General features: G+C 37.1%; 1 protein-coding gene across 3 annotated transcripts; it reads left to right on the top strand.

The window, feature by feature from the left end:
- Positions 1-5669: 5669 nt before the first annotated feature.
- GPRC6A (G protein-coupled receptor class C group 6 member A) lies at positions 5670-23848 on the top strand. 3 transcript variants are annotated; one of them, XM_045542299.1, is made up of 6 exons: positions 5670-5930; positions 8188-8491; positions 10800-11639; positions 17485-17697; positions 19936-20059; positions 22634-23848. In XM_045542299.1, the coding sequence occupies exons 1-6, from the start codon at positions 5737-5739 to the stop codon at positions 23746-23748; spliced, it is 2790 nt and encodes a 929-aa protein (XP_045398255.1). In that variant the 5' UTR covers positions 5670-5736; the 3' UTR covers positions 23749-23848. The 3 variants fall into 3 exon arrangements, with proteins under 3 accessions (XP_045398255.1, XP_045398257.1, XP_045398256.1); XM_045542301.1 differs by having other exon boundaries at positions 5693-5930; positions 10800-11111; XM_045542300.1 differs by lacking the exon at positions 17485-17697 and having other exon boundaries at positions 5693-5930.
- Positions 23849-24891: the final 1043 nt, after the last annotated feature.

Below are 24891 nucleotides of genomic sequence, written 5' to 3'. Positions count from 1 at the left end.
TCTTTTTTTTTAATTTTTTTAATTTCAGCATATTATGGAGGTACAAATGTTTAAGTTACATACATTGCCTTTGCCCCACCCAAGTCAGAGCTTCAAGCATGTCCATCCCCCAGATGGTGCACACCACACCCATTAGGTATGAAACACTACATTGTCATTCTATATGAGACAATGAAAAGTAGAGCTAAATAGCAACCTAAAATATTTTTAAAGTTCTTCCCTTAAGGGAGGGAACATGTATGCATGTATATATCTGTATATAAAATATATACAGTTGACTCTTGAACAGAGGTTCAAGAGGTTATGGGCATTGACCCCTCTACACTGTCAAAACTTGATATATAACTTTTGACTCCCCCAAAACTTAGCTATTAGTAGCCTACTGTTGATTGGAAGCCTTACCAATAACATAAACAGTTGATTAACACATATTTTGTATGTGTATGATAATACTGTATTCTTGCAATAAAGTAAGCTAGAAAAAAGAAAATGTTATTAAGAAAATCATAAGGAAGAGAGCATATATTTACTGTTCATTAAGTGGAAGTGAATCATCATAAAGGTCTTCATCCTCATCATCTTCACATTGTGTAGGCTGAGGAAAGAGAAGAAGAGGAGGGGTTGCTCTTGCTGTCTCAGGATGGGCAGAGGTAGAAGAAAATCTGAGTAGAAGTGGATCCATGCAATTCAAACCTGTATTGTTCAAGAGTCAACTGTATATATAATATATATATACACACACACACACATTTAAACAATACATTTAAACAAAATTCACATTACAACAAAATAATTATTTTAATAAGTCAAGTTTTTGTATGATAAGTAGAAATGAAATCTAAAAATACCTTTGAAAAGTGAACAGTTGGCCTGTTCTGAACTAATAAAACACTACAGATTATTACTACTGCTTAACTTCACCAGAAAATAATCATTCTTCACTTCATTTTGTGGTAAATAAAGTAAGTACATCTGGGCTTCTTAGGGTAGTGATCTAGCTGGGCTCTACTTTAGTATGGATGAGAAATGATTTTGGGCAATGTGACTTTGCTAACATAATATTTTGACTAGTGTTATTAAATGGTGATGTGTATCAAGCACATGATGAAGTTGTTGTTGGGAGCTTAGTGAGGATGGTTTGAGTTACAAACAGGTAACAACAAAGGCAAGATCATTATCTAAGAAAACATTCCTGTGTTCCCTGTGAGGCAGGGTACAAATCTGTTCTAACAGATAGCGGCTCTTCACTTTTCTGGGGGTCATAGACCCTTTGATAATTTGATAAAAGCACTGAATGCTCTCCCCAGAAAAACCTGTATACGCACGTTCACTCAAAATTTTTATACAATTTCAAGGGATTCACAGACTTCCATGAAGCCCATTCATAAACTGCCCTAGGGTACCTTAAGTAGGATAATATCCCCTATGTTGTACATTAAAGAAAATGAATTACCTAATGTTAAAACTAAATATTAAATAAAAAATGCCAGCAGGGAGATTTCAATTACAGACAGACAGGGGTACAGCAGGAGAAGATGGTGCATGACGAAGCAGAAGCCTTGCAGTGATAAATGATAATTCAGTATGGAATAGCACAGTGGTAGAATACTAAGCCAGGTGGGTAAATACAGGGGAACAGGGTACCCAAGCAGGGAAAGGATATAAGAGGACCAAAATCTGACTTAGTTATTTTATAAACTTGTTAAGGACCAACCTTCCTCTTTTTGGTATATTTGAAATCCAACTAAATGATATAAATTTCTTAGCTAGGCACCCAGCTAGATTCACTGGAGACTTAGGCGTTATAATTTTACCTCTAGCAGATGCTTTATTGGACTTTTTATTTAAAGTGCAGTGATATCCTTCTAGCACTTAATGCTATTAGGCAATATGAATTAATATTTAGATTTTTATGGGCAACTGATAATAGCCATAGGCTATGAAAGCTGATAATTAGTGAGAACTGGATTTATTTACTGGGGCTCCTCTGTCTACTATGAGCTTATTAATGACTTATCACCAATAAAATGCTTAAACTGAGCAATATATTTGTAATGTAGTTAAATACATGACAAAACTGTAAGTATATTTTTGAAACACTGAACTATGAGATATACAAAAGAGGTATAAAACTCCATCTCGGCCTTCAGAAAGCATCAATCTAGTTGAAGAGGTAATAGCAAGCACGTGAAAATTAGGAAATAAAGGGAGGATTAAACATGTACGACATTAGCACAAGAATGCAAGTTGAAAGTGCCTAATCATGGGATTCGTAGCTAAGTGCTTAAGATTGTGTTCATAAGGGTACAGTCCCTCCTGTTGTGACTTCTTGATAATGGATTATTGTGGAAAGGAAGCACACCACAAACAGAAAAATGCATTCGAATTGAATGTTGATCAAATAAATGTAAATGTGGCATTGTGTTTTGAATACTTGCTTGTTTTAGCTAAATATATTTTTGTTTGCGCTGCCCTAAGAAAAAAACTGAAAGAGATTGACAATATGGAATGATGAGTCAGAACTTATTTTTAAGTTCTGTTTATTTTCCCCGTAGGCTGTAGACATTGGCATCTACCTTCATAACATTGGTGTTGCCTTCTCCTCTCCCTTCAGAGGCGGCTCTCTGACCTTCCCGTCAGGCTGGCTCTGTGTGCGGGCATCATCATCAGCTGCCTGCACGGTGTGGGCCAAAGGTTCCTTCCTCATGGGCCACTGCCGTGCTGTACTTCATCTGACTCCTCTTGCGGATAACTGGAATACTATTGTTTTATTGTTTTAAATGTATTCCTTTGATGTTGAAGATGTTTCTATTTTAAAAATCTTATTGCAGATGCAAGTATCACTGAAAAACAATTTTGTGGTGTCATCATTAGTATGGAATTCAGCGAAATATGAAAGAAGGGTGTTCAACTGAGGAGGGTGACTGGGAAGCTGGGATAACAGGAGGGAAAACTATGGTACTAAAAGAAGACAGGTGCCAAACCTCACTCGCTGGAGAGTTTTCTGGAGTGCTGATGCTGTATTCCGTGCCTCTGCTCCCGCAGTACCACTGCCAGCCTGACCCAATCTTTATTGCAGCCTTTCATCACGGGAAAGCCATCCATCCACCTTAGGTGCTACAGACTCATAATGTTAGAATAAAGCATCCTTAATCATTGATTATATTAATACTTTCCTACTCTGCTTGTCTAACCAGGGCAAGGATATATTTATGAAAATTACTTAGGGAGTGATAACACTTTTATGCTTCCCTTTAAATAATATTAACCAGATACTTCTTCATGTAAAAATAGTTACAAAGAAATATAGAACCTTGAGATCAAAAGGAAGAACAAGCTAGTCCCATCAGTAATTCATATCTAGAATTTCTTCAAGAGGTTTTACCCTCGAGAAATAATTATTTAAGGTAAAAATCATAATCATTTGAAACAGAAATAGTTATTGCTGTCATTTATAAGTGTTTTTAAATAGCAAAAAATATGTAGTAACAGCAGATCCTAAATTACGGCTACAAATTCTACCCCTGTTCCCAAATTAAACCCTGATAATAAAAGAAACTACAACAGTGACAATAATGTGTCCAGCAGAATTCTTAAGTAATTAATATACTCTCTATCTTCCTTCAACCTTAATTCAGTGGTGAGTTTCCATTCTAGGGAGACAATAACCAACTAGTGGTACTATTATGAAAATAATCATTTCTACCAGGCATGCATTTAAGATGTTTGAGAAAAATCTCTGAACAATGATTTAGCCAGCTATAGAAGGCGCTCTGAATTTAGGAATTGATAACTTTCAGTTTGGTTTTGGGAAGGGAAAGGAGGAAGCTAATTATTGAGTGCCTATAGAATTTAGGAGCTTCGCAAAGCAGTTCAGCTCATCTCACAACATACCCATTAGATAGATGATCAACCATTTTATAGATGAGAAAAGTATTGTTCAGAGAAGTTAAGCAATTCACTCATAGTCACATAGCTAAGTGGTAGGCAGAGCCACCGAGGTCGGTCAGCTTCCAAAGCCTGAGCCCTTTCTACCACACGATATATGGTACTTTACAGAGCGGGGGAGGGGAGGTTCTAAACCTTTTGATTTCCTACCTTCAGAGGCTCCTTTATGGATAGAGATCTTCAAACTTAAATTGTATTTATTTAAATAAGAAAAATGTGCTTTATCTTTATGTTTTGACAGATTGCAAAGACCCTAAATACTGTTAAAATTGCAATCTAAAAGAAATCATCATTACTGATTTTTCAAATAAATGCCAGGTCTAAACTACATATCTTCAGAATCACTCTGAGTTGCTCAATACTTGTATAATTTTGCAGGAAAATGATTGGAATTTCTTATTTTTAGTATTGTTTTACAAAAGTCAACTTTGAACTTGCAATGATGTGAGACCTTTGAGATTATCTGAGAAAAATAACTAAATTCATGAAAACAGAAATGCATCCAGTTGTGCACACACATACATTCACAAATAAGATTAATATGAGTAAAATATAGTTGCTAAGCATTTGAAGAGTCTTCAAATTCGTGCATGTTTGTTAAACTTTCTGGACAACCGAAGTTAACTAGTTTGCATCCTAGTAGGAAATTCTGCCATTAGTAAAAAAAGATGAAACTTAAGAAAACAGTTGAAACGGTGCGATGAGCTGTGATTTCTCCACTCCTCAGTTTGCATATTCCCACATGTCCTTGGAATCTACGGCTGAGATAATGAAAAAAAGAAAACGCCATTGTACTCGTTTATTTTTTGAAATTGCTTTAAATGTATCTGCTACCCACCAAACAAACTGGACATGTTGAATTTGGAACTGCTTGCCCATGAGATATTTTCTTTTATCAAATGTTTTTAAAAGATTGATTTTGAAAACCAAATTTTAAGACTTTAAAAATTTTCTTAATTGTGCCTATGTTGCTGAGATTTATCTATCCTCTATTGAATTCCAAAAGATGCCCATCAAATCTTGTTAGTTCAGACTCCTAAGCATTTAAGAACATGTAACCTTAAATTAGTCCCAAATTTATAAAAATAATATAGCACAAACAATGGTGGAAATGTCAATGATCTCTGAAAAGACCTTTCCTGTTGAAAGCAAAACACTGTATTAGACAAATTTCATCTTGTTTTTAGTTTTGCCCATCACCACAAAAGCTACTTATTTCTAACATATGTAAACTGGAAGTGATTAATACCTAAATTTAACTGAATTTCATTTTTTTAATGGAGCTTTTCAGGAAAAATAAAAGCAGATCCTGTTTCTAAACAGTTGATTAAACTATATCAAATTCTTTGTGCCTTGAATGTTATACCTTTGGAAATATAGCAGTCTATTTCTAAAGTGGGAAATCTTTCCCAAACTGCTTCTTCCTGAAGGTTCTACATTCTGCTTCAAAAGAAATGCCAGCATGACTCAAAGCCCTTGACATATCACTGGAGTAAAAGAGTACTATTACAATGAGACCAGTGTTTGTAATTCTATCAGCTTTTACCTAGCATGATGACTATCACACATCTTCAACACTGGAGTCTTAGAGAAAGTCTGATATGTTCTTATTGGTGAAAGAACTGTTTTGACTATCATCAGCTATCTGAATATTGAGTGTTTCTGGTGCTTGACACTGTCCTATACCTTACAAGGTGTTTACAGGTGAAATAGGAACCTTGTTGTTGGCACTCCGTGAGCTTAATGATTCCTAAGAATTCACATGAACTCAGCAAGTGAGATAGAAATATGGCATTATTGATTATACTGATTACCTGCTTTGTGATTATTCTTGCAACTTCCCACTCTTGCCAGACCCCTGATGACTTTGTGGCTGCCACTTCTCCAGGACATATCATAATTGGAGGTTTGTTTGCCATTCATGAAAAAATGTTGTCCTCAGAAGACTATCCCAGGCGACCACAAATCCAGAAGTGTGTTGGGTGAGTAAAGCCTCAAAAAACACATTTAGATTTCAAGATTATGCCATGAAACTAGGACATGTGAACTGTTATACTTGTATTAACATCTGAATCATTTTAATAAAATTTAAATTCATACCTACTTTTAAGTTGCATAAGGTTAATCTTGCAATCCCACCTTAAAAGAGAGGTATATCAGCCCTATATGCATAATCAAATAACTTCCATGTGCGGAAGTAATGAATGCTTTTCATTAATGTATTTATTTAGATTTTGCCTTAAAAAATTAACCCCTGAAGTCACTTGAGAAGACATTGTAGCCTGTTCTAAAATCACAAGCATACATAGCCCATTTCTATTTCTATCAACCAGAACATGTATTTTGTTTTAAAATGGATCTATTATTTGATGCTTTGTTTAAAATAGACTACATTCTTTCCCAAACTAATATTTTTTGTCAATGCTGTATTCATTTAATTCTTGAAACAATTTAATTCTTTCATGATAAATTAAGACCCTCCTCAACTCAAAGTGTTTCTTCCTCCTTGATAAACACTTTGCATCAAACAATCTTAACTATGGAAAAGACATTTGGCACAGTATAATGTGGAAAAGTAAAGCTAGGTGGAGGGTGTTGCAGATAGATTTTGGGGACAAACTAATTTTGTAAACTTAGGCAAATCATTTAAACTTTTTGAGTTCCAGTTTCCATTTTCTCATTTGTAAAATAAAGGCCTGGAAAAACTCTGAGGACACAGGCAGCATCCTCTTCTGTTGCTATGGCAATGTGATCCCCAAGATTCCTTCTAATTCTAAAATTCTGATTCTATCTTGATGGTTTTGTGTATAAGTTTAATCTCCTCTTTTCTCCTACCTTTTCTTTTTTATCAAAAAGTATTTACATATTTACTAAGCCCTCTGAGAATGCTTTCAGATAAAATGTGATCTCATGTCACACTAAGATCCTTTCTTAGCATTCTCCTCAGAAAATGGGCACGTTGAGCTATTGTCCTCATAATTGCTGATTAGCAGGAATACCAGGAAATAACACAAAATAATTCATTAAGGTTTTCAGAGCATTGCATTGGTACCCAAAGGATGATTGCAGATTTCAGGCCCACAATTGTAGGACAACAATTAAGCATAGAAAAACACTAAAGAATTATTTGATCTAACAAGCAAATTTCCTCTGGAAAAAAAAAAACCACTGAATTGAAAATCTTTTACTTTATTGTCACTCATCAAGAGAAATAGCATTCATCAACATTGAACAAATACTTATTAAGTGCTTACGTTACCGGGGCCCTATTCTAAGGTACTGGAGATGAAGGTGAATACATCAAAGAGGTTCGGACTCTAATGGAGTTTACATGCAGAGGACTCTGAAAATACTATACAATTTATTTGTCAGATAACCTATATCCTTTCTCTTGCCTTCGGTTCTCTTTTTAAATTAAAATCTTAATATTGATTTGCCAAATTTCATGTTTAGACAGTCCACAATGATGAATAGTAATAGTCAAATAGTCTAATTGATCAAAACTTAATGAACTAAAGAAAACATTAGAATATCAAAACCCTGAACAATAATATTCCCCTTTATTCATTTAAAAAATTTATTGAATTCTTATTATGTATAACACATTATTTGTAATCTTTTGTATACAGGAGTGGATGAAATAAAGTTAACAGTAAATCAGTAATCAAACAACTCAGTGCTCTGGAATGATCATAGATCAAGAAGTAAATTGGAAATGCCCTTTGAATGTTGAAATGCCTCAGAACTAAAGTGGCATGCTTTATCTAGGATAAGGCTGTTGGGCTTTACCCAGCGCCTATTTAAATGTAATTCTTAAGAGACTTATCTGGTCTCCAATCACAGCAGACTAAAATGAAAAAACTAAAAGGTGGGCTTGTGAGTCTAAAAAGCAAGTACTGTGACAGTAATAAAATGCTGACCTCTAACTACAAAATAGAACAAAAATCAAACGCATCTTCATATTGCAGAATACTAAACTGCATGTTCAAACTGATCCCAAAATTCATCAAGAAAAAGTTAAATCCCATACCATAGACTCCATTTAAGAAACCTGTGGGTCCTTATATTACTTTTTATAAAGATTTCATCAAACATTATTTTAAATAAAGTGTAACTTCTTCAAGAGGTAAGCTTTACTCACCTAGACATTGTTATAAAGCAGAGATGTAGATAAAATGAGATATCATGTCTATAGAAGAGTTATGTTCTAATTTCAAAAAAATACTTGTTTCTCAACAGCTTTGAAATATCAATCTTTCTTCAAACTCTTGCCATGATACACAGCATTGAGATGATCAATAATTCAACCCTATTATCTGGAGTCAAATTGGGGTATGAAATCTATGACACTTGTACAGAAGTCACAGTGGCAATGGCAGCTGCTCTGAGGATTCTTTCCAAATTCAACTGCTCGAGAGAAACTGTGGAGTTTCAGTGTGACTATTCCAGCTACATACCAAGGGTTAAGGCTGTTATAGGTTCTGGCTACTCAGAAATAACGATGGCTGTCTCCCGAATGTTGAATTTACAGCTCATGCCACAGGTAGGTTTTGTTCTATCTGAGGAAACTAGCTAGGGAGTTGCTTTTACTTTAACCTTTCTTTCTCTTCAGTTGTAGAAAGGATACACTCTCATTACAGATGGCATAGTGGAAAAGTACTAAAGGAGTAGTCACCTATCAATCTGTCAGGTCCAGTCTGACAGTGTTCAGCTTGATTTGGATAAGACACAAACCTCTAACGGCCTCAACTGCCTTGTTTCTGAAATAACATCAGTCAGATGCTATGAAGAAAAAGGAGCATAGGGGTCAAGAAAGACTTCTCAAGGGGTGACAGTCTTAAACTTGAACAAGAAGGGATGCCAAAGGAAGATGGGGAGGGGAAGAGATGTGGCCAAGAAAGCAGCAAGTGCAAAGTTGGAATGTTCAACAAATAGCAAAAAGGTCAACCTGGCTAGATCAGTTTGAGCACAAAGGAGCAAAGTAAGAAATATATTTGTACAGATAAGCAAAGACCAGGTCATATAGCATCTTGTAAGCCATAGTATAGTTTGCATTTTGTTCTAAGTATGATGGGAAGGCTTTGAGCAGAGACTGTAGAGCTACTTATCTTCCTGGAATGTAAGCCAATAATAAGAAATTAAATGAAAAGGTTTCTGAAAATCCAAAACAGATATTAGAGCACCCTGCATGAAGTTCTTGCACATTGCTCAGGGTCAAGCAACTTCCCTCAGCTTTCATTTTGAGCTTACTTACTTTCGTATCCCACCACCTTGCAACTCTCTAAGTCACTGCTCTCTAAGCTCAAGGAAGATTAGAAGCCAAAATTTGGAAAAGAAAAAGGCTTATAGTCAGATTATCAAGAATTTACCATCTGATAGAAGTGAGCAAGTAGAAAAAATATATATAATATAACAAATGTGTATAAGAATTCAAAATATACAACTCTTTGGAGGTGGAGTAAATAAATACATATACCCATAAAGACCCTCAGAGTTCCATTATAGCATAGCCTAGTGGAGCTGGTAATGAAAAATTTAAGTCCAAAATTAAAAATCAAAAAGAATTATTCCCCAAACACATCAGAGATAAGGCTTTGGCTCAAAATTTCTAGACTATGTACAATGCTAGTTAGGTGATAAGTAAGAAAAGTAGACTATCCTAACAACTTCAGCTAATATAAAAATGTAATTTCTCTAATAGACAACATAAAAGGAAAGAGGATCCTCTACAGATAACACTGATTTTACAGAAGCCAGGCTCAGACAACACAGCCAAGCATAGCAACATCAGATACTGGGAAGGCAACTCAGGTGTAGTGAAAGTCCACTGTGTGTTGGTATCAGTTTAAATTTTTCCTTTAATCTTAACAAGCATCCTATAATTTTACAGGTAAAGAAACTTTAAGTAACTTTCCTAAATTTATTGGAGTCAGGATTCTAACAGTTTGTCTGGCTCCAAAGTCTGTTGTCTTTCCACCATACCACATGTCTGCTATAAGTAGTAAGAAAAAAATTTCTGAGCAAATGACATGTTGCTGATGCATCTATAGAAGGTAATAATTCTCCTTAGAATAAAATCACCACAGTTATAAATCAAGTGAAACTTTGCACACATTATTAGGTAGGTTTTTCAAAATGCTAATGCTTATTTGACTAGATCAGGGATTGGAAAACCACAGCCTGCAGACTAAATGTGGCTCTCATGCTCTTGAGTTGTCAAGCCAAGAATGGTTTATACATTTTTATAAGGTTGTAACAAAAAATACAAAAAAAGAAGATATGACAGAGACCATAAGCAACCAACAAAGCTTAAAATATTTTATGTCTGGTCCTTTATAGAAAAAAATTGCTGATGCCTGGACTAGAAGCTTATTTGACTGGATAATTTTACCCAGAAGAAAACCACCAGGATTGTGATTTAGACAAGATTTTGCACAGCCTGGTGTCCCCAAATGCATTTTGCTTATTTAACTGGCTGCATTTTTCCTGTATTTACCTCTAAGTATTTAAGTAATATTCATTATTGACCCTGGCCAGAGATACAAGATAGATACAAATGAATTTAGAGGTGTAAATGGAGATAGAAGATAGAGCCTGAACCTTCAGAGGGCATATACTATACACAATATGAAATGATTAGAGAGCAATGGCTCTAAACCATCCTTAGGTGCTAAGTATCATGACTTAAGCTGTTTGTAAAGTAGGAATTCACATGAGGGGAAGGATGGAAAACAGCAGAGAACTTAGGAAAATGTTATGGAAACTTGTGGAAATCAAAGAGGGAACCACCTATTTAAGCAGCCACCTGGAGCTCATCAACACCGTAACTAAAAGATTCCATCCATTTCCAGGTGAGTTATGAATCAACTGCCGAAATCCTGAGTGACAAAATTCGCTTTCCTTCATTTTTACGGACTGTGCCCAGTGACTTCTATCAAACCAAAGCAATGGTCCACCTGATTCTGAAATCTGGATGGAATTGGATTGGCATCATAACCACAGATGATGACTATGGACGATTGGCTCTCAATGCTTTTGCAATTCAGACTGCAGAAAAGAATGTGTGCATAGCCTTCAAAGAGGTTCTCCCTGCCTTCTTCTCAGACAATACCATTGACATCAGAATCAATCAGACACTTGAGAAAATCATGGCAGAAGCCCAGGTCAATGTCATCGTGGTATTTCTGCGGCAATTTCATGTTTTCAGTCTCTTCAATAAAGCCATTGAAAGGAATATAAATAAGATCTGGATTGCTAGTGATAATTGGTCAACTGCCACCAAGATTACCACCATTCCTAATGTTAAAAAGATTGGCAAAGTTGTGGGGTTTGCCTTTAAAAGAGGGAATATGTCCTCTTTCCATTCCTTTCTTCAAAATCTTCATATGTTTCCCAGTGACAATAACAAACCCTTACATGAATGTGCCATGCTTTTGTCTGCCTGTGCCCATGTCAAGGACAGTGAATTGAGTCAATGCATTTTCAACCATTCTCAGGGGACTTTGCCCTACAAGGCTAACAAGGAGGTAATAAAAAAGAACTTCTTCCTGAGAAATGACTTCCTCTGGGATTATGCTGAGCCAGGACTCATTCATAGTATTCAGCTTGCAGTGTTTGCCCTTGGTTATGCCATTCGGGATCTGTGCCAAGCTCAAGACTGTCAGAATCCCAACGCCTTTCAACCATGGGAGGTACTAACTCACACATCCAAGAAAATCCCCTACCATCATTTTCTCTATTTTTCTTCCTTGCTTCAATTTGCAAAGATTTATATTAACTTCTCTTAATCTTATTCCTTTTATAAGTAAACACCTGCAGTGTTTAAATAACCTGCATTACTATCCTAGCTCTTTATTCTTGAAAATAATAGAGTTATATTTTACCTTCACCTCCTACTCTGAGCCACCAAAGTTATGTTCTTTTATTTCCCAAGAAAATTCTGTCGATGGTGCTATTTTCCTTGAGTCATATAGATTATCTCTTTTAATGATGTTAACAAACATAAGTTAGAACAGACAAGTTTAATAATCCTTTTTGTTTTTACTAAATATGATGGGGAAGGAAACTAAAACTAGGAAGTACCAGAAATATGACTACAGTTTGAGTCTTCTGGCTATATGCCCTTTACTTTCCTCTGTGTCTCTGGAAGTTTATAATCCCAACACCTGCAGTTACGACTCTCTCAGTTAGGGTGGTCTCTGTAGGACGGCAGTCTTCTTCAAGGGAATGTTGCTAAGTAAATTATGATATTCCAGGTTTAAAGGTACCACTAATTGCATGTAAAAGAAGTTTTTCCTGGCCAGGCACGGTGGCTCACGCCTGTAATCCTAGCACTCTGGGAGGCTGAGGCGGGCGGATTGTTTGAGCTCAGGAGTTCGAGACCAGCTGGAGCAAGAGCGAGACACCCTTTCTACTAAAAATAGAAAGAAATTAGCTGGACAACTAAAAATATATACAGAAAAAATTAGCCGGGCATGGTGGCGCGTGCCTGTGGTCCCAGCTACTCGGGAGGCTGAGGCAGGAGGATTGCTTGAGCCCAGGAGTTTGAGGTTGCTGTGAGCTAGGCCGATGCCACGGCACTCTAGCCCGGGCAACAGAGCAAGACTCTGTCTCAAAAAAAAAAAAAAAAAAAAGAAGAAGAAGAAGAAGAAGTTTTTCCCTTTATTCTCTTTGATTAGTTTGGAGAAACAAAGTTTAATGTGGATCCATTTAGTGAAAATTTTTCATTGTGTTTTCTTAAATATCCTTGAACAAGACATTTAAAAGTAAATTACTTCTTTATAATGATAAATTTTACTCATTAGAAACAAAAATCTTAATAATATGTATTGAAAGCCAAACTTGTTTTTTTGGCAGAATCATATCACACAAATATATATATTTTAAATTTGTAAGAGAAAAGAAGGTAAAAAGGAATATGACTCAATTCTTTTTACCATATAGGTAGATATCCAGAACAAGTTATTTCTACCTTGTCATTTTTATTTTAAACACCCACAAACACAAACTCCAATGTCTGATGTTACCAGCTTACATTTGGGAGGATCATGTGATGGTCAGAGGGTATTTTAAAGTGCTCACTTTAAAACTACTTTTCACCTTGTAAGTGCAAAACCAAAAATCTTGTGAAGAGGTAAAACTAGGGATTAAGACCTTTTTTAAAAATTAAAACTCTCTTTTAAAAATATATATTTATATGTCTAATGATTTTAAGATGCCTACTTGAAAGCATTCTCTTTGTACTGTAAAACTTTAATGAAGGATTGGCAAAAACTACAAATTATCTTTTTAGATCACCGTTCTTCACTATACTCCAAATTTAGTCAGACATTTTCTACATATTTCAATAGTTTAGCCTGGTGCATTGCAGAAAAACACTTTTCACTTTCAAAAGTGGATTACCTCAGTGAAACCACCATATGGAAGTTTAGAAATGAGAGATGGTGAAGGAAAAATGGAGAACTGTCATAGAGACAGACAGCATAAAAGAGAGAGAGATAAAAAGAACCTCATAAGGAAAAAGAAATCCAAACAGTAAGATCCACTGAAGATCTGGGAAAGTATTTTATATCAGGAGTAAGTCTCAAACATTTTGAGGAAAAGACTTGAGAAAGCATAATCTAAGCGGAGTCTTCTAAAATGTTTTATTTAAACACTAGGAGCCTGGGGTCATTCTTTTTGCCCCCAGAGTCTGTTAATCTAGAAACAAACAGAAACATATCAGGAAGGAGGAACAGTGGGGCGACTTGCTCCTTTGATCATGATGTGAGTGAGCCACATCTGGTCAGTGCCATATTCAGGGAGACAAATAATGCAAACAATTGTATTTTTATGAGGAAATCTCCATAGACATTACATTTAAAAGATCAAAAACATTTAGTGTCCCTAATCAAAGATACAATCCTAAAGATTCCTTTGTCCCCCAGCAAAATTCACTAATATTTAAATGATACTTTCTGAATGATTTTAGATTCCAATAATTTTAAACGGGTTAGTTCTTTCCAGTGTTTGAGCATGTTACTTACTTTGGCCCTGTATTTGGTGATATTTCTGAGCAGTATTCAACAGATTTTTAATGTTCCCCGGATGTGTATGAGGATACCACCTCCTTGCTGTGATTAATAATTTGTGTTTTCTTTTTTGTTTTCCTTTATTTTTGATGATATATAGGGTAGTAAGTGATGTGTGTGAGATGAGAGAATGTCTAACAGTCAAACTTCTATTCATGTATTTATTTAGCAAATATTTGTCGAATGTCTCAATGTTCCAGGCATTGTGTTGAGGGTTTAAGATATTAGGAACAAGACAAAGTTCCTTCCCTGAAGGAGTCATCTGTCCAGTGGGGTATACAATCAAACATTTAAGGAGCTGATGACAATGTAGGATGATACATGACAACGTTTTATATAAATACAAGGCAGCAAAGAAGCACATAACTGAGGCAGCTAATCCGGTATTAGTAATTCAGAGAACATTCTCCAAAAAACACGGCATCTATGGTGAATACCACGGACAAATAGGAGTTAGCCAAGACAGAAATACTCCAGCAAAGTCCCAGAAGAGAGAGCATGACACTTTCAGGGGACAGAGAATAGTGCCATAGAAATGAAGTCTTGCATGGAAGCTGTAGACAAATAAGACTGGAGGAGTTAGTGAAGGACATATTACTAAAGCCTTGACAATCAGGGCACTGCAAACTTTAATGTGCAGTTGAATTGCCTGGGAGTCTTATTACCATGCAAATGTTAATTAAGTAGTTGCACAGTGGGACCTGAAAGTCTGCATTTCTAACAACTGCCCAGCCCAGGTGATGCTGATACTGCTAGTACAGGGACCACCCTTTAACTATTAATAGAAAGGTTGCAAACTACATTTTAAGGTTTGGACTTGAGAGAGTAAAAGGGAGCCAATTGAAGATATTTTTAGGAAGAAGAGTGATGTGATATGTTTTCTATCATAGAATAGCATTCCAATTGCAGTGTGAATTGATTAGAGGAACACAATACTGGAGGTAGAAAAACCAATTTGATAATCTGGGCATACGATAAGAATGTCTGTACTACAGATGTGACAGTAAGGATGGAGAGATGTATACTTGGATATTTAAGAGAAAGGATGAAGAGCATATGTAGATAGATTGGATGTAAAGGACGACAGAGAGAAGCAAAGATACTGCAACTGATTTCAAATTTGGGCAACTGTGCAATTTATTGAGATGAAAACATAGAGGAAAGTGCAAGTGTGGTGGGGAGAACAAATATTAAGGATTGCATTTTGGAGATGTTGAATTTGAAGAACCTATGAGACATGTAAGTGAAGCAATGGTGGTTGCACATTAGTCCAAAGTTAGGAGAGACATGAGAGTGGTAATAATAATAAGAACTAATAATTCTTAAGGCCTATGGTTCTAGGTACTGATATATATCACCTTTAATCTTTAAAATATTAGGGTAGGTCCATGGGACTCATATCCTTTACACTCTATCTTAAAGAAGTGGTAAGAGAAAGTGTTATTAGTGGCCACCGCAGCTACTTAGAGATGGAGGGGACCTCAACAATAAAGGTGTGGCTCATGGTCACTCACATAGTCATCAATGAAACTGTCCCAGCCTTAGATCACTGTGCTTTTTTCTATAACATGAAACATTTCAAAAAAGAAAAAGGCATATTTTGGGCACCAGGACAGAGATGTAAGGCTGTTTCCTCTGCTGTTTTAGTGGCATAGATACCTCTTTCCATAGCAAGCTCCCTTATGGAGATAGAGCAGACATCAGCACAGCTAGGGAAATGGAAAACAATGTCAGCCATAACACCTTAATTAGTGTGGCCTCCAGGCCTTGTGTTCTTAAAAACAGGGCATTACTACACACAAATGAATAATACAATAATTTAAATGCAAATCCCATTCTCCGAATTTTGTAGTGTCAACTTACAGTGAACTTCAGAGTCTCCACGAAAAGCAATAAATAATTGATAGGAAAAGTATTTTCAGTAGCTTAATAACTGGAGTATTAATGTTCAAAATTTACCTTAATCCAGAGTAAATGTTCTATCACACTTAATGAGGAATGCATGTGCTGTTTCATTTTCCTCAACCCTCTTTCCTGTTTATGCAAGTTTATTTACATTATATAATGTTATCATTTACAGAACATATATGTGTCAGAACTTTACCCTGTAAAACCTAATTTAATGCAGGAAAAAACAGGTGGAAATTATTGTTCAAACACAAGAGTGGAAGAGGATATGCTCCCTAAAGAACTGAGTTACTGGGGCTTACATGTGCATATTGCTTAAGGAAGGAACAAAAGAAAAACCTGTACACAGGTAGAAGTAAGATCATTGAAGGTAGGCCCTTAAATATTCTTTTATTTTTGTTCCCTTATTTTTTTCCTCTTAGGTAATTGCTAGAATAAAATTTTGTTAGTTAATTCCACGACATTAGATCTAAAGTCCTCCTTCTTTAAAGTAATCTAATTAAGTTGCATTCATTAAAAGAACTAGGAAACCTATGGCAACATATAACAAAATCAATGCACACACATAGAGATTTTGCTAAAGTGATATTTGGTCATTGACATGACTTTCATAATTAGTACATTTACCTTAAAATATAACTTGATATTCTTATATTCTATTGACAAAAAATGAAACATTCATAAAGGATTAACTGAAAAGGAACAGAACAGGATAACTCTATTCAAATAGAATAATTTCTGCCTCATTCTATAGATTTTGCAAAAGCCCCATAGAACCATAGACTTATGTAGTGAGTGGGCCATTATGAGTGCATTCAGAGAGGGTATTTACTTGGACATGCTTATAGATCAAGTAAACAGTAGAGCCAGAATGGCAGCCTGTTCCCCTACCTCCTACTCTCATGCTCCTCCACTGCAGCACAAGCTCAATATGGCTGCCCATTCGTCAATGAAACATTTCCTGCCCTAACTGTATCATATACCAGTTCTCACTGTGCACACTGAGTAGCAAGACAAGTAATTTTTCAGACATTACATTTCTTTCCTCCCAAGTTAAAAAGATTATTTTATGAATTAAATTAGAAATAGAATTTAGAGATCACTTTACTATGTACCCAGTCATTAAAACAGGCTAAAGGACCATTGGAGGTAATAAGATAGAGAATAATTGTAACCGTCAAGATTGCACTAATGAGAGATAGACTCAGTGTTAGAGGCCAGGTGTGTGCTCGAGTGGAGCCATTCTGAAACTGGACAACGTGAATAAATGCAGATGCTCAGAGTTTCAATTTTATAGGCTAGGGAAGCTGCCATCCCTAGAAATTAACTTGCTTTCTCAAACTCACATAACAAGACTTTGGCAGAAATGAAACTAGGACCCAAGTGAAATTTATTTTCAAAATTGTTGCCAGGTGGTTAGGAACCACCCCTCACCCCCTAGAATCTTCTTTCTTTCTTATTTTTAAGTGATATTTATTAGAAGGTAGTGTTATAGTTAGAATAATAGATATACTTACAATGTTTATAGTCAGAATTTGTTTCTTTTTTTTTATTATAGTTACTTGATGTGCTGAAAAATGTGACATTCACTGATGGAGGGAATTCATTTCATTTTGATGCCCACGGGGACTTAAATATTGGATATGATGTTGTGCTCTGGAAGGAGATCAATGACCACATGACTGTCACCAAGATGGCAGAATATGATCTGCAGAATGATGTCTTCATCATCACAGACCAAGAAGCAAAAAATGAGTTCAAGTATCTTCAGGTAATTGTATTGTAGGCTATATTTTAGCATCCAAGCCAATTCATACCTCAACTGCAAAAGTCATTGACCCCACCAGGAACCTCCAGTGATCCTCCTGCTCATTCACTGTCCCCACCTTCCGTCCTTAAATTCCATGGTCAACTAGTGTAACGCGCCCTTGTACCCTCAATTCCCTTGCCCCTCTCTCTCTTTTCATCCTACTTACTCAACAAAAACACAATCCTGACTAAATTCAGCTCTCTGCCTAATCAATGTAGCCCCTACATTAATTCCCTAATCAATGTAGCTGATGCACACACACACACACAAAAGGAAAACAAAAACCTTGCTGACTGGTCTCACTTTAAATTCATGATCTGTAACCTCCAGTGGGCTCTAAATGCCATTAACTCTCCCACCTTCCTAGATGGCTATTTTATACTTTGTCTTCTCATCTTTGAGTTCAATATGTCTTCCCCAACCTCACTTGCCATTGACCCTGCTTTCTATTATACTAACAAAACTGAAACAATCAGAAGAGATCTCCAGTGTCCCCGTGCCACCACCTCTGTGCCTGTACCCCTGCCTTCCATCTGGCCCTGTGGGTGGACTGTCTGCTCCTAGCTCAGGCCAGTTCCTGTACTTCGCTTCTGGGTCCCAACCTCTTTCACTTATCCAGGGATATTGCTCTGGCAATTTCACATTCTCTCTGATGTTCTCAATTATTCTCTCTTCTGCATTACCTAAGGGTGATATAAATATGCTGTCATTTCTCTGATCTTAAAAAAAAAGACACTCCGTTGTTCCTCCACATCCTCCTCCATGTATTAATACTACCCGTTCCTCTATTTCTCCTTACAGCAAAACTTCTGTTGAATACACTCTCTGGCCTCAATTTTTCTCTTTCCATACTCTTTTGAACCCTCTGCAATCCATTCAGATTACTTCTGTATAGCTCACCAATGTTAATAAATCCAAATATCATCTTACTTCACTTACTAGCTAATTATTCTCCCCTCCATAAATACTTTCCTTATTTGCTTCCATGACAGTATACGCCCTTAATTTTCTTCCTATTTCTCTGGCTGCTACTTCTCTGTCTCCTTTGCTGGTTCCTTGTCATTCACACTACCCCTAACCATCTGGGTGCCCAGGGCTCAGAACCGCTTCTTTTTGTCTATACTTTTCTTTAGTGATCTTACCTGGGCTCAGAGCTTTAAATAATGTCATTGTATAGAGGAGTGAGGACTCCCAGATTTTATCTTCTGACTTCCCCAATCCAAACAAATACGTAACTGCCTAAAAGACATCTCTACTTGGATGTCTAATAGTCATCTTAACTGAATTTCTCCAAAACAAAGCTCCTGACAAGTCTCTCCCAAACCCACCCTCATTTCAATAAATGGCAATCTCCTTCTCCTAGTCACTCATGAAATGTCCTGCTGGAGTCCTTGCCCCACCTCTTTCGACCATACTTCATATCCAGTGAAAGTTTTGCTTTCAGAATGTGTCTAGAATCCGACCACTTTTTACCCTCCAGCCTACAGCTGCTGCAATCATTTCTCACCCGGATCACTGTATTAATAAAAGGTTGCTAACTGCTCTCTGCCTCCACTCTGACCCCTTTGGTCTGTTCTCAAAATAGCAGTCAGAGTAATCCTGTAAAACATAGTGCTCTGCTCAGAACCCTTCCATGGTATCCTATTTCTCTCAGGGTAAAAGCCAATGTCTTTATAAATCCTACAGGACCTGCCCCTCCCACTTCCCCTGTACCTCCCTGACCTCATATCCCACTCTCCTTCCCTGCTGTCAACCCCTCCTGCAATCCCACAGGCTTCTCGCCCTCCCACGCACACCTTCCCTTCAGGCTCAAGGACTTGCGCCTGCTGTGTCCTTTGCTGGTAATAATTTTCTCCGTTGTTATGTGGTTAATTGTCTCACTTGCTTTCTGTCTTTTCTAAAATGTCATCATCTCAGTGAGGCCTTCTAGGGACTTTCTGAAAGAGCTAATTTCCATAATTTGCTTACAGAAGTTATTAATGTGACAAAACTGTGTTCTTCCTAAAGCAGTTTCTCCATCTGAAACATTTCATATATTTAAGCCTGCTCATATTCCTTAAGATGGCAAAAAAAAATCTGTAGCGTTATGAAAAAAGACCAAAATATTATATAGTAAGTATATCTTTAAATTAAGTCAAAGATAGTTAGGATTATTTTTCTTAAAAAATTATATGGGATTTCTTTTCACTTTTAATATAGCAAATTCAATCTAAATGCTCCCTGGAATGCAGTCCTGGACAAATGAAGAAAACCACAAGAAGTCAACACATCTGCTGCTATGAATGTGTAAACTGTCCTGAAAATCACTACAGTAATCAGACAGGTAATTAAGTCACTATGACATGGACAGTGACACACTTGAACCATTTCTCTTAGGCTGATTTTTCTATTGCGTGACTTTTATTTTGCTTTATTTTTTCATTTGAAAAAATAAAAAAGCTTCCCCTGCTCCTGCTGAATTAAGTTCCAGTGAAATTTCATTTTATTGTGGAATTTGCTCTATTATACCAACAGATGCACAACCTATAAATAATAGAGATGTAAAAATAACTTCATTTCCAAGGGAAAATGTCGCTTCCTCACACACACTTTCTCTCTAGCAACTCTTAAAGCAGTGCAAGTTCTCTGTCAGTTTTGTCCAGGTATCCCCATACAGATGTGCTTGGCTTGTAATTGGGGCATAAAAAGTACAAATAAGTAAATGTTGAATTAACTAAACTGATCATAAAAGAGACCCAGAGGCACCTGGAGTTAAGATATAGGTATGCATATCCTGGCGATCTTATTTCTACCAAAAGGCAAAAGTTAAGCATAAAAAGAAAGAAACTTCTGTGAGACAAAAGGGAACTATTGACAGAGATGAGATGCTAGTAACTGATTGTTTGCCAATGCTATCTTTAACAATTTGACAAGATCAGAGCAAAACACACGATTTAAAGTACAAGAGTGAGGTCAGCAGCCTCAGGAGCCCTAAAAGAAACTTTCAGCACTTTCCCTGGAGTTAAGCCTACTTTAAAAGCATCATACTCCCTTGTTTATTGCAGCATTCCTATTCGTCTTGTATAAAAACCCCAGAGCTGGAATAGTCCCAAATGCTTATTCTTTTTTCTTATTGACTTCAAGCAGAGAAGTATATCAATGAAAATATCTCAATATTCATGTTCTGTCATTGTCTCACAAAAATGCTGTTTATCCCAATCCTGAGAGGGACTATGCTGCCTAAATAATCAGATAAGGAAGAGGGTAGTTTTGCAGGCAATATGGTATCTAGCAACTATCTTCCAAGTGAGAGAATAAAAACACAAAGAGTTATATAACATTTATTTCCCATAAAGATGCACTGAAGTCTTCCAAGGTTCTATGTGGGTTGTCTTTCGACAACCAGGGCAAGTTGCCTCCAAGAACAAGTGTAAAAGACTGCAGACACCTTGGAGGAAAAGCCAGGAGTTGGGGTAACCCAAAAGGACATCATCTGCTATTCTTCTGTACATCTCTAGCACCTGGCTCTCACACCTAGACAAGGCCAATAAGGGTCCACTGCATGAATGAAATGACAGACTAGCTACTGTTAAGGGGAAAACAGAAAAGAATGAATATTTGTAGAGCAAAAGGTTTTGGAAAGAGGAGACTAGAAATATCCTAAAGTGTATAAACAGAAACACAATCTTACTTTGAGGTTAATAAAGAAGAGAATGCAGAAACTAAAATGTTGAACGGGCAGTGTGGAGTGTAATCAGATGAATGCCCTGAGCAGGGCTTTTGGGAGCAGGTGGGACCCACTGTCTTTAGGGGGTTGGAATGGGAAGCAAATGCAATCCCACTTTCAGAGACTCTAACATCAATTATTCATGCTGCCCTGCAGTCAGAATCAACATAATGCTTTTCAACCTTATCACTGCCCAGTGTGAAAGGTTCAAATTCACTAACCTCCGGAGAGAAAAATAAACTTTAATTCTTCATCAAGTGTCATTGATTGCAATCTTGTATTATCTTGCTTTTTAGAAAGAGACTTGAAGCTTTTAGGGTGACCCATCCGTATTGGGTCTTTCAAAAGAACTGCAGCCTCAGTCATAACAGCAGCGCCCACATATTGAGTGTCTATTGTGTGCGATCCTCTGTGTGAAGCATTTTATATCTATTATCTCATTGTAGGCAGCACCCCAATGAGACAGGGTCTTTCTTTGAGAGAGAGAGAAGAATTTGGAAATAGGCTCAGAAAGTTCAGTTAGCTTATTCAAGATTACAGAAATCATAAGTGGTAGAGAAAGGAAAAGGACTTAATCTATGCCTGTTTCCAAAGCCCTTATTCTCTCTCTTTTTCATTTCAGCATATTATGGGGGTACAAAAGTTTAGGTTACGTATATTGCCTTACTCCTCCCTCCCCCCGAATCAGAGCTTCAAGAGTATCCATCCCCTAGATGGTGCACATTAGACTCATTATATATGTATGCACCCATCCCCTCCCCGCCAACATCTGCCCGACACCCGATTAATGTTATTCCTAAATGTGCTCTTAGGTGATGATCAGTGAAACCAATCTGATGGTGAGTACATGTGCCAAAGCCCTTATTCTTAACAGAGTCCCTGAACTACCACCTATAATAGCAAGTTCATAAGAGGCTAGCATCCATCCTGAGTATATTAATTTCCTGAAGACTCACAGCCCAGCTGGCATTTTTCTTTCTTTTTTTTCTCTTCTTCTTTCCTCTTTCACCTTTACCCCTTCTCTCTTATTTTCTTTGGGTCTGTGCATGTTTTATTTTAATAAGTAACCAATATGACAATTATTTATATCTGTTTTCTACTCAGGACTATTACTGAGGAGGAGTCTCATTTCTAGTATTGTGGACCTAGTTTAAATGTTTGCAATGTAACCGAATCACCTCTCTCTTTCAGATATGGATCACTGCCTTTTATGCAACAATGAAACTCACTGGGCCCCTGTAGGGAGCACTATGTGTTTTGAAAAGGAAGTGGAATATTTCAACTGGAATGACTCCTTGGCTATCCTGCTCCTGGCCCTCTCCCTACTGGGAATCATATTTGTTCTAGTCATTGGCATAATATTTACAAGAAACCTGAACACGCCTGTTGTGAAATCATCTGGAGGATTAATGGTCTGCTATGTGATCCTCCTCTGTCATTTCCTCAACTTTACCAGCACGGGCTTTTTCATTGGAGAACCACAAGACTTCACTTGTAAAAGCAGACAGATGCTATTTGGTGTAAGCTTTACTCTCTGCATCTCCTGCATTTTGATGAAGTCCCTGAAAATTTTGCTAGCTTTCAGCTTTGATCCCAAGTTGCAGAACTTCCTGAAGTGCCTCTATAAACCGATCCCTATTATCTTCACTTGCACAGGTATCCAAGTTGTCATTTGCACACTCTGGCTAATCTTTGCAGCACCTGCTGTAGAGGAGAATGTCTCCTTGCCCAGAGTCATTATCGTGGAATGTGAGGAGGGATCCATACTTGCATTTGGCACCATGCTGGGCTACATTGCCATCCTTGCCTTCATTTGCTTCATATGTGCTTTCAAAGGCAGGAAACTACCTGAGAATTACAATGAAGCCAAATTCATAACATTTGGCATGCTCATTTACTTCATAGCTTGGATCACATTCATTCCCGTCTATGCTACCACATTTGGCAAATATTTGCCAGCTGTAGAAATTATTGTCATTTTAATATCTAACTATGGGATCCTCTGTTGCACATTCTTCCCCAAATGTTATGTTATTATTTGCAAGCAAGAGACTAACACAAAATCAGCCTTTCTCAAGACTATTTACAGTTACTCTTCCCACAGTGCAGACGGACTTGCCATGAGTCATGCTTCACTGGACTCCATTAACAGCAATATCACAGTGGCCAATCCCAGCTCTAGTGGCAAGTCTGCAACCTGGCAGAAAGGCAAAGATCTTCAGGCACAACCCTTTGCACACTTGTGCAGAGTAAATGCCACAAGTATTTCTAAAACTTTGCCTCGTAAAAGAATTTCAAGTATATGAATGAGATTTAGGAGATGCCATATTCTGGAATAAAACACATTTCTAGGGTTTCTGCATCTAATATGTGCATTTACTTCCCTAGAAAATGTCATATGTATTTCTTCACTGCTACCATCTTCACCAAATTTTGGTTGAACAATCACTCTGTCCAACCACCTATTTAACAAATAAAATAGAGCCTTCAACTTGAAACTCCATTCTCTACTACATTCATCAGCCTCCATCTCTGCCTCCTTCCTCTCAGGCACATTGGTAAAGGTTTCTTTTCTATTTGAAGTTATCCCATAATATATTATCCCTATTCCATTCTCTCTCATCTCTTCTCAGATCTCTTTGTATGGCTTCTCCTTCTCCCCTGAACATCATTGCCTTTCCCATCCACTGCTTAGTGAAGCTAAACAAGCATTTGAGCAATACCCAAGTGCCAAGGGATGTGCACAGGGCACTACAACAGTATTGCACAATGGCATTTAGCGACGCTGGGAGATGATGGGTGGGTTTAAGAGAAGACTAAATAAAGAGTATGATATTTAGGTGAAGCCCTGAAAGAAGAGTGGGAGTTAACGAATCAGAGAAAGTACAGAATGGTATTCTAGATAAAGGGGGAAAGCCAGAGCAGCAGCAAAAAGTGTCACAAGAAGGTGTGTTCAGAGAACTACAATCATTTTGGTATTACTAGAGAGGAGTCTTCTTTTGCGTGCAGAGGTTAGGTCGTGAATGAATGTCACAGACTGCAGTTTCTTGTGAAGGAGATTAGGTCTTTATCCTGTGGGCAATGGGTGGCCATCAAAATGTCTGGCAGAAAGGGGACAGGAAGCTCAAAGTCTCATTTTAGAAAGATCATTCTGACGATAGAAAATGGAAGATGGAGTTGCCTTAAGAGAGGAGTAGGATCTGTACCAGGGAATAGAAATGTATATATTAATTCGAGCTACATAGAAGGCAGCAATATATTACAGGTGGTTGGTGAAGGATAAGTTACAGATGTCTAATTTGGCTTACTGAAATGTAGTATGGGATACAGAAGGGAGAGCTAGTTTAGAGTAGTAGGTGGGATGTTGAATTTCAGGTGTCTGGAATAATTTCACGATGTATCAAACATTCATATGGACATAAGACCGTGAGCTCAGGGGATGTTGGTCA

This window comes from Lemur catta, chromosome 2, assembly GCF_020740605.2.
Source record: "Lemur catta isolate mLemCat1 chromosome 2, mLemCat1.pri, whole genome shotgun sequence".
NCBI lineage: Eukaryota > Metazoa > Chordata > Mammalia > Primates > Lemuridae > Lemur > Lemur catta.
This window is presented reverse-complemented; position numbering and strand designations above follow the sequence as displayed.

What these genes read in the sequence shown, in the direction of transcription:
- GPRC6A (XM_045542299.1), top strand. Translation starts at nt 5,737, where the DNA reads ATGGCATTATTGATTATACTGATTACCTGCTTTGTGATTATTCTTGCA. An exon ending in ATTTACAGCTCATGCCACAG is followed by an intron (nt 8,492 to 10,799) that starts GTAGGTTTTGTT and finishes ATCCATTTCCAG; the next exon opens with GTGAGTTATGAATCAACTGC. An exon ending in ACGCCTTTCAACCATGGGAG is followed by an intron (nt 11,640 to 17,484) that starts GTACTAACTCAC and finishes TTTTTATTATAG; the next exon opens with TTACTTGATGTGCTGAAAAA.